The following is a 10,760-nucleotide window of genomic DNA, read 5'->3' as shown; positions in this document are numbered from 1 at the left end:
TGTTGATATAGGCTGTTCTTTGGCAAAAGTTCTTGGAGATATTAAGTACCTCTGCAGTTCTGTGTTCAGAATGCACCAACATCTACAATACACCTGAAAAGGCCTTTTTCTATTTCTTTCCAACACTTATTTACTACTCAGAGATGAATCAGAAGAGAAGCAGTGAATCAGTAAGCTGTGGACTTTTAGAGGCCGCTTGTATCAGTCCAAGAATAAGATCTTATAAAACCTTATTTCTGGAAGAAATCCACTAGACTTCATAAAATATGGTACAAAGGTGCTATGTGGAAAATAACATAAGAACGGTGTTCCTAAATGTAGCCACAGATCATTCACAGATTATGATGGCTCCTTCCTCTCTTAAACAGCAAGATGAGCAAAGGCTTGCTATGGAGATTAACTTCCATAGAAAGGGGGATACACAAATTGTCACCCCTTTCCAGACTTACTTTGTACCTGGCACTGATATGGGTCAAACAGGGCTTGTGAGAGGAAGGTTACATGTCACTGATGATAAAGTTGCTCTTGGGTGTTTGTGGAAGAGCCTAATCAGCACAGCAACCATCATTTAGCTCTCACAACCTACAGTTGTGTTCAAATGCTGGATGGTGAAACACTTGTGTCTCAGCAGGTTAGATCATACCAAAATGATGACTAGGAAACTGGATTGCATTGGTCTCTGGTAAAAGCTCACTGTATGCAATCATTATTTCTGCTGCTTTCTTCAAAAAATAAATGAATAAGGACTTAGCGTCATATATTGAATTCTTCCTATGGAAAGAACAGTCAAACAACAGCTTGTTGATAAGATTCTGGGATAGTATTTTTTCCAAGCAGAACTTCAAACTCCCTGCCACTTTGGACACTGGCTGTGAAGAATGTGATATTGCCTGCAGCACACTGTAGCTTTTGACAGTGAGCAAAACCAAATATAATACTAATATTTATATACTAGTATATATTAGTATATACTAATAATACTATTTTTTGGAAAAAAAAATAGTACCCTTCAGAAATAAACTCTCTATCTTTTCAGTCATATTCTGAAATGAAAAGAACAGCCCTAGCCCCATATATTTCAAATTTACTGATACTGAGAGCTAACAGTTATTGTGCCAGCTCCTTGCAAGACTCCCTGCCTAAGCTCAGCCAGGGGTCTGGGCGTGGCCCAGGGAAGTACTGCACTTTCAGATGTTCACAGTCTAATATCAGCCTCACTCACAGAGAAATTAATTCCCTAACGGGATTCCAACTTTAAAATAATAGTACCTTAATGGAGACAGCAAAATAAAAGTATACTTTAAAAAAAACAAACGTTAACTTTCAGAGTGGTAGTTTTATTTGTAGCACACATGTTCTTTCATAGTAATACAAACATAGCAACCAAGAAACATCCATACCAGGTGTGACCAGCACTCCATTTCAAAGGACTCAAAAGCAGATCCAAGAAACTCCATGAGAGGCAATGACAGGACAACTTGCTCCCAGAAGAAAGTTTCTGCTTAATCCCCATCAATGTAAAGTTTGGCAATTTCAAAAAACATGAAGACTTATATCCCTTAGAAAAGTAATATACATATTATAGAACAATCTGTATTCCTTACTTATAGATTTCTGTACAGTAATATTTACAATACATTGCAAAGCTTTCAGTCACTATCTGATTGCAAATACTTGCTTCCAGGCCATAAACCCCAGACTTTGTACCTCTCTCCTGTTGTGCTATAGCCGTGGACATTGTCCTTTGTCACAGCATTGGAGCACCTTGAAACACTCGGGTGTAAACAGCAGTTCACTCTGCACACTCACACACCATTTGACTGTTTTTGTTTACATAGTTCTAGTAAAAAAAAAAAATTCGATTTATGACTCGCCTTTGTCCTCAGCCTCAGTTTAAGCTCCTCAGACAACTGGAAAACCAACTCCACTGCTAAAACTTCTGTCCGAACTGCAGTGACCCACTTTACCACAGCTTATCACTAAAGCTGAAAAATCCAACCCCTTCCGAAGCATGTCTTTTATAATCAAATAGTGAAAAACAAAACAAAAACCAAACCAACAAAACAATCTGGATAATTTTTTGAGAAAAAGACAGGTAGTGACTAACATTAGCAAGTTTTTCTTATTTTGAGGGATACATCTGAAAGACCTAGCAGAAAAAAGGAAAAGCCTGTACATGTAACAGTAACAGGAGCTGAATGAAGACTAGAGCTCCCACCATTTGGAAAAAGCACTGAATTACCCATTCCCAAGATGTATGGAGAAAGAAAGATTGTTGTCTGTTGTTGTTCTGACATACTGGGAAGTGTAAATTATTAGCTTCCCCAGAGGTATTTTTAAATAAAGGGAATCTATAGCTTATCAGGGAAAGATCTTAGACAGGTCCACATAATCTCTGAAGTAAATGATACCTGGGAGAGCTTGGGATTCCTACAGAGTTTGAACAAAGCCAGAGAAATTTTGCCACATATCAATGTGGAACTCCAACTCCCCCAAACTATTCACAAAGACAAAAAAGGGGATTAAAAAAATATTCAGAATGGGGCCAGTTCTGATTTCACTAAGCTCTGCCATAAAACCTTCATCAGTTTTGAGAATGGTTGATGTTCACTATTTTCAAACAAATTAAACATATTCCTTCCTAACATTGAAAATTCATGAGCAACACATCTTTCATCTTAACTTTTGAGAGCTGCTCAACTAAAAGAGCAGAAGCAAACAGAAGTTTGAAAATGAAACCAAATATTTCCTTGGAAACAAAACAAATAATTCTCTTCTCTTGCAGTGGGGCACTGAATTGTAATGCAAAAGATTTTTCCTGCACTCTGAGCTGTCTACAGGCATCTGTATTTTCAAAGAAAAGCAATCCTTGTCTCTGACAACTGTATATAAACATATATGTGGTACGGCACTTTGCAAATTGAGCATGAACAGAACAGATGTGTCAGGTTGTGTCCCTGACTAATAAACCCAGACTCGAGCCTTAAAAACCTGCATCTTAAGTGTATAATTCTTACTACAATTCTTACTATATGAGCACCATCTTGGAGTTTTCTGAGAAGCATCCTTTCATAATAATGTAACAAATACACATGGAAATTCCATTATTTAAAAAAATATCTGCCTATACTACCTTCCCTCTAAGTCTGCAGGAGCTCACTCATACAAACTAGTTAGCTTTCTCTCAAGTAAAAAGTGGGTTCAACAATTATTTTATCTGGAATTGTTATCCAGTTATCTCAAGAACTTCAGACATGCAGACTTTAGTACGTAACACTAGAAATAGAAGACAAATGCCCTGCATTCCCAAACTGTTGCTGTAATTGAGAACCAACCATCCAGGGACTGACAAGCACATTTAAAACATAGGGAAATGCAACTCAGATGATTTTTAGCTGATGTCAACTATGTCACTTAATGAGGTCTTGAAGAACAACTCTTCCACATCCATGGTAACACAAAGTAAACTTTTAACGTCTGTAGGACCCCCAGGTCAAGTCCCCAGTGTGCCAGCGGTGCAGATATCATGGGTGGCCATCCGTGCAAATTAAAGGGAAACTAGGGTTTTTCTTTTTGCAGTGTTTTGTGGTTTGTAATGTCCACATAGAAATGCTTTGGTGCAAGACATTTGCTAGCGAGCAATGACAGATTGGGATGTTTGAGGAACAGCCAGCAAATTCCATGAGTTGTTGCAGAGGCCTCATTCACTACACTGATGATCCAAAGTATCAGCTTTTAAAACACATTTAGCTCAGCCAGCCCAAATGAAGCATTTTACTGATGATATTGAGTAAGGTGCTGTCTACACTGGGTGTCATCAGGGCATTACCTGGCCCGGCTGTGCCCTAATGTGCCTTTTTGCCTTGCAGGGCAGAGATACTGTCTTGCATAGCCCTACTGCTAGGGAAGTTTGGCTTTATGCAGCCTGGGATACAATTTCCTAACGTGATTCTGTAAGCCACCTGATCACTCACAACGCATAAAATTAAAGGTGTTAAACCACAAGCTACCAAAGTTTGCAATGTTTGCAATGTCAGAGTTGGGCACACATTGCAAACAAACTGTACTGTTCTGCAAGCAGAAACAATGCATAACCCTCCCTCAATACCTGCTTCTTGGAACCATCCTGGAAGTATTTTGGGCTATTCTTTCCCAATGGCTGAGCAGGCTGTGTGACAAACTAGCAAGAGCAAACTAGGTACACCAATTTGGTTTGAATACTCACAGAGAAAGAGAGGTTTGGCAGGGATTTAGCTTACAACATGTTTGCCAAGTATCCCAGATAAAGTCACCACAGTTAGTCCTCACCAGCCAAGAGGATGATTTTGAATGATGTCAGAGTGAGCTCTGGTCATACAGCCCTGGTAAGACACAAACTTTGAATGTGCAGGTGGAGTGTGTCTGTCTGCAAGGAAATGCCTGACCCACAGGTCATTGCCACTTCGTTCCTGCTTTCTCCCCATATCCCTGTTGACAAATTCATTGCTAGAAGGAGATGGGTGCACAACACAGACCTTCTGTCACAGCTTGGACTGGCATCCTGAGGCAGTGAGCTGATGCTGAATGTTATTGTGGATGGCAGCTGCTGCTACACTTCACTTTTCCAGGGGCTTTAATTTTGTGCTGTCTCGCTGGGGCACAACCTCCACTTGTCATCACAGTCTTTGACACCCTTGGGCTTGACAAGAGTGAGGCTTCTAAGGGATGGGGGTGAGGGTAGGAGGTAATAATAAAATACTAAACTTGGACAAAGTAGTCATAAGCCAGATGAGGGAAGAGTTTCTTCCTGTGTCTGGTTTTGTTCAACTTCCAAGTCAAGTATTCTGAAGAAAGAAGAAAAAAAGTGTCATTTGTTATTTATCACATCAGACAAGCATAAGGTGATACTCTAAAGCTTTTATTCAGCTGCTTATGGCTATTACCAACATAGTAAATTCCCCACTCAGGATACTTCTACTTGAATAATGCCCATTCATTTAAGAAGGATGCAGAAACTCAAGGCTGAATAATCTTGATTCAACTCAGGAAGGAGGATGCAGAATGAGCCTCCTGTCTTGTTAGAATCAAGCAGGACTGATGGGGGAGGAGCTGAACTACAGGCTGAACTACAGCCATGAAACAGCAATGCCCATCTTGCTAAAGAACTTGGTTTTCTGAAGCTCACAACCCACAGTCAGACTTTGCAATCACCACTCTGATGAAACATGTTAAAGAACCCGATCCTTCAAATAACTCTGTTATTTACATGGGGCTCCACCAGGTCCTGGAGAGCTCATGAAAAATTAAATGGAGAACATAAAATATGAATGGAATGATCACTGGCCCATAAAAGCCCTGCAGTTCTTGAAAGGTTTCATACATAATGAATGTTGGGATTTCAGAAAACAGGTTCCTGCTCCCTTGTCCAAAGAAGATGCAACAATTTTCAAGCCTCCGTATAAAACAACGAACTTCCAAGGATGTGCTTGGGAGAGCCAGGAAGAGTACATTGCTCCCCAGTGGTACACAGGAGTCCACTGCCCATTAATAATCAGTAAGCAAACTAAACAGAGACAAATATTTGGATATTTTGAAAACATAGATATCCAACTTGATGCTGCATTATCATAGAAAGTGTAGGACTGAAGGAAAATTTTTATCAGAACTAAAAGATTTATCTTGCAATCACATGGTGATAACAACTCTCTCCTTAAAATCTTCTCAGTGGATGTAATATTTAGTTTATGGTAATTCTTAATGACCTTTGTCCTTTATTCTGGGTGCTGTGTACAGGTAGTTTTAGTTGACCCCTCTGAACTTCCTGCTTCTGTTGCCTAAATGATAAGTACGTTCTCAGTTTTCAGAAATTACCCTACTGCTGAGATCTGTCAGCTGCATATCAGCCCTAGTATCCTTAAAATTAGGTTTGTAATAAGGACCCTATGAATTAGTGTTTCCTAGGCTGTCAAAAATGTTGGTGCCAAAGGCAATTGCCGCCAGCGTAAAGCGCTCCCTTGTTCTAGGTATTAAAGTTATTGCAGAATGACCACAGACTGACTTGAATAAACTTGCTGTTTACTTCATGGAGATCTTTTCACCAGCCTGTTAGGATACATGCTAGGAACTACCATTTTATTTTCTATGCTAAAAACAAAAAGCCATTGACCAAACCCATGTGAGGTTATAGTGGTTCAGCCCCCAAAAGAGTGTTTCTCCCCTCCTGCCCTTGCCTTTGCCCTGGTGCAGTACCTCCTCTGCAGACTGCAAGCTCCCTGGGGTGCTCACCAGCATCTCCTGCCTCAGCTGCAGCATTGGACATCCTACCACCATGCAAATGGATGGGGAAAGGGCCAACTGCTCCTTCTGTGGTCTTCTGGCCCTAGACCCTAAAGCCAGCAAGGGCATTCAGGAGAAAAGCAAGCTTTCATCTGGTTATTTTTCTTGAGTGGTTCATGCTTGCTGTAATCTGCCTCCCATCCTCTGTGTTTAACAATGTTGGCAGCTGCAAGGAGCTTCAAAAAATGACCACCTTCCTCATTTCATTTTGCATATCTCCCTGGCCTTTCACACAGAAGGATGAGCAAGGAGAAACGATTAGTTCAGGAGAGCCCTTTCTTCTCTCTAAGGTAGCTTGGGAAAGGATCTGTTACATAACAACACTTCTTTAAGTTGCCAGCCAGACACCTGACAAGAATTCCTATCTGCAAGGGCTTGAAATGTTTGTGTGAAAATGGCTCTCTCTCCCTCTTCCTCCTCTTGCAGGAAGAAAATAGGCTTTTGAGAAAAGTTCTATTCTAAAAGTGAACAAAATTTCACATAATTAAAACCAATTTCAATGAAGTAAATGGATTATTGTATTATATGGATTAAAGGAATTGGGAGTGACAGCCTCACATCCATGCAGGAAAGAGGCTCAAGCACTACATTTCTCCACATTCACAAGGCCCACGTGCTCCATCAACAGCTGTGTCTACACCAAGTGATGTTCTTCTCACGCACCAATTACGAACTGTCAGAATATATACATGTAATCCTTCATATCAAGGCCTATTCATGCAATTTTTAAATATCACACTGTAAGCTGTGGCACTTATCCTAAGGGCATTATGTACTGGAAGGAGAAAAACTGTTATCTCCTAGATCAATACCAAAGGCTCCATAAATATAGTTCTTTTTCAGGAGATCATATGCAAAATAAACACTGCTTTTTTTAAAACCAGGATATCTGCTTTTAGCAGGGTTGAATTTGTTCTGCTTCTGTCTGTGAAGTAATTGATTTCCAAGTCTAGATCCACACATTCATATTAGTTACCTTTAGTTTAAACAGTGAAGTACCCCTCTGACCAAGGAAAACCACACAACCCATTCCCAGCTACCACTGCCAAACCACATGGCAAACCCCACTGCAGAGGAAAACCCAAAGCCTGTGAAACACTAGGGGTCCACCTGGAACAAACTTATGGCCCCAGCAGAAAGCTGTGGAGGAAATAAGATTGCTAGCAGGACCACTGACCCAGTTTTGCTTTCCTGATACTTGGGGGCACCTATGTGCGAGGGGAAGGAGAGAGAGTGAAGGAAAGTAAGGAGGGGAAAACTGTAGCAGTATAGTATAAATACAGTATACTCCTAACGAGTAAGAGTTTCAGCAGTAGAGTATAAATATAGTGTACTCCTAATGAGTAAGAGTTTCAGTTCAGCCTGTTATCCAAGCAACTGTAACCAAAGGTTGCATACTTTTCTAATGTTTTTTGGTTTTTTTGTTGTTGTTGTTGTTTTTTTCCTAGCATTTAATATATCAGAAATCAGAGAAAACAAGCTATTTGCAAGCAGGAATCTTTAGAGTACAGGCATCCTTCACAGACACTGAATCTTTAATTTCATGTGGGGGGGTCTGACCTAAACCTGGCAAGCTGCAAGCATTAATTTGTTTTTATTTTGGTTTTTGTAACAACATGGATTTCTGCTTTGCAAATAAGCCGTACTTGGAACACACAGTAAACAAAATACATTTTCCTTCAGCCCTTCATGAAAAGATAAGATAAACTTAGAAAAGCCAACTGCTCCTTAAAGAGGAAAGAGAAATACACAAATCACCAGGGTGAGGCTTTGCACACACCTTGAGTTCACCAGGCTGCAACGCACGCTGAAAGAAGCCATCACGCCAGTTCCTGGATCACCTTGTTATTCTCCTTGGCTTTCTTACACGTATACAACCATTTGATTATCCGAGCATTTCGCTCGACCACAGAGGTGCTGCTTGGGACCTGCTCTGTGAGTTCATCCTCCAGCAGCCCCTCATCCCCACTGTGCCTCGTAAAGTCGCTCTCAGATGTTGCCACACTGATGCTGCGGAACTTGAAGGAGACATTGTCAGACACCACGGAGAAGTTCTCTCTTCCAAGGTCCTCAATGACCTCCTGCTCCAGGCCACAGTACTTGAAAAATGTATCAAACTCAGCGAAGGACTTAGAGTAGCGAGAGCTGATGTCCGACTGGGACCGATGGAGACCTCTCCTCTTCACCTCCTTGACCTCGTCAGGAGGTACACTCAGGTTTGAGGGTCTCTCATGCTCTTTTGTACATACCCCTGGGCCTTCGGTGCTCACAGGGACCGTTTGCTCCACTGCATAGTCGCTTGGCTCACGGTCACCATCTTTTGCCGAGAGGGGCTCATTGCTCTCGGTGCCCGCGGTGTCCTCCATGACTCTGGGCAACTCAGGGGAAGGCAACTGCTTCTCCTTTATGGACCCATGGAAGATTCTCTTCACCAAGTTCCCCCGCGAGCTGTCCTGGCTTTGACCTCTCCCAAACTCGCATTTCTGACGGTAAATCACCAGGGAATCCGGCCGCATCTGTCTCTTGTGGGTGCTGCGCCTGGCGATGGGGGGGCCGTGCTGCAAGGGGGCGCGGCAGGAGTACCCCGCCTTGGCCAGCTCCAGGGGCTTCGCGCCCTTCCCTCTGCCCAAGTCCCTGCTGACTGCTTTGCTCTCCACCGAACAGGTCTCGCTGCTGCTCTCCGAGGCTGAGCTGAGCGAGATGACGGGCTCTTGCCTGGTGCTGATGACCTGCTGGCTCTTTACGTACTTGGCCTTATCGGCGGCCAGTCTCTCCACGGCACTTTTCCTGCCCGGGTTGCCGGCCTCCATCTGCCTGCGGAGGTACTCGGGCCCCTTGTTGAGGAGCCGCAGAGGGAGGGAGGAGTGCAGGTCGGAGATAGCGTGCATTCCCACGGCCCGGGAGAGTTCAGCTGGCATAGCAGTTTCAGGGACGCCGATCCTGCTTTCAGTCCCAAGGAGGGAAGGAAAAAAAAAAGAAACAAAACGAAAGCAGATAGCGGTGGAGGGCAGCCTGGCAGCTGGTGCGCAGAGGCAGCGGCTCCGCGCTCCGAGGGCCGAGTTCCGCGCTCTGCTGCGCCGTCGGGGCGCCCCGTGTCCCGCCCGCGCCTCCCGCCCGCCCCGCCGGCCGGGCACAGCCAATCCCGGCCGGCAGGAAGGCAGGGAAAGAGGGAGGGAGCCGCTCTGGTGGGGGCAGTGGCCCGGCTCCTGCCGCTTCCCGCGGTGCTGGGGCGGACCGGGCTCCGGGGACACATCCATGCCGTGGGCGCAGGGCGTCCGCACCGACGGCGAGGCACTGTGGGGGTTTGCTCCCCTCAGAAGCATCCTCTCCAGGGCCGCCTACGGGGGACGGGGCGCTGCTGTAGGGTCTGACCCGGCAGACCCCAGCGCATCTTCCCTTGCGGGGGCAACACTTCACGCCCCTCCCTTCGCGGCCCTTATACGTCTTCGTGCCTCCTCCCCTGCCCCCGCAGATTCAGCTGCCCGGCCTTGCCGGGTGCTGAGCTTAAAGGCATTCTTGCAATTGGAATGGTTTGGAGAGGACGCGGCTCGGGCTTCCAGCGCATAGCGATGGAGCAGGGTCCGGGCACGCCGGGTGGGCAGCACAGCTGTTCCTCCAGCTGTGCCTCCAGCTGTGCCTCCAGCTGTGCTAGCAGCATCCTGTCCTTCCCGGGTCATTTGTCCCTGGCCCACAGCTGAGCTGAGGCTGTGGACGACTAAAGTGCTGTGGAATGGCATAAATCTGAATTGCTTGTTATAAATCTTTGCCCTTCAGAAATACAGGGCAGATTTCCAAAGGGGCAGAATTCCTAGTTGGGACTGGCAATTCTGAAGTAGCAGGAGAGAGACGTTGGTTGTAATGTAAACACCTGAAAATTAGACATATAAGTCATAGGTAATCACCTGGGGCAGTTCAACTTTAACTCATGATCACATGTGAAATGCAGCTCCTCTGAGGTCAATAATAACAGTTATAGATAACTTTTCTTCTTACATAGGAAACAAAAGCCAATTTGTATATGTAAGGTTTTCCATGCATATTTTTTGTTGGTTTGGTTTGGTTTGGGTATAGTTTGTCTGTTATTTCTGGGGGATTATAACATCAGAACACTTTTGTGGTGATTGATTCATACTTGATCTTTATAATCACTAAATTGTGGCAAACAAGTTTATAAAGGGAGAGATGAGCTCTGTCCTCATGATACACTTTCAGGGTATATGACTGCTGCCAGCAAGGTTCTCATTGTGACAAGGGAAGTGTTAAAAGCAATTCTGGAGTTAGAGTTTGGTCTAGCTCTTCAGTGTAGACCACCTTAGAAACACAAACCCCAGAAATATTCTCTTACCATCATGCTTCTACTGCTGGTTTTCCTCTTAATTTTACATCATCTTTGTTTCTAGAGATGTAGGTCTGCACTCCAGAAGCCCTATAACACACACAACTGC

The 10,760-nt window shown here is 43.9% G+C and overlaps 1 protein-coding gene across 1 annotated transcript; it reads right to left on the bottom strand.

Moving 5' to 3' along the window:
- Positions 1–1,845: 1,845 nt before the first annotated feature.
- FAM110C (family with sequence similarity 110 member C) lies at positions 1,846–9,491 on the bottom strand. Its single transcript, XM_051778126.1, has 2 exons — positions 8,096–9,491; positions 1,846–4,823 (listed from the first exon to the last, which is right to left on the bottom strand). Exon 1 carries the CDS (start codon positions 9,231–9,233, stop codon positions 8,136–8,138), a length of 1,098 nt encoding a protein of 365 aa, XP_051634086.1. The 5' UTR covers positions 9,234–9,491; the 3' UTR covers positions 1,846–4,823; positions 8,096–8,135.
- Positions 9,492–10,760: the final 1,269 nt, after the last annotated feature.

Source organism: Manacus candei, unplaced genomic scaffold, assembly GCF_025592945.1.
Source record: "Manacus candei isolate 608988 ecotype Guabito, Panama unplaced genomic scaffold, ASM2559294v1 h1tg000011l, whole genome shotgun sequence".
In the NCBI taxonomy this organism is placed as follows: Eukaryota; Metazoa; Chordata; class Aves; order Passeriformes; family Pipridae; genus Manacus; species Manacus candei.
This window is presented reverse-complemented; position numbering and strand designations above follow the sequence as displayed.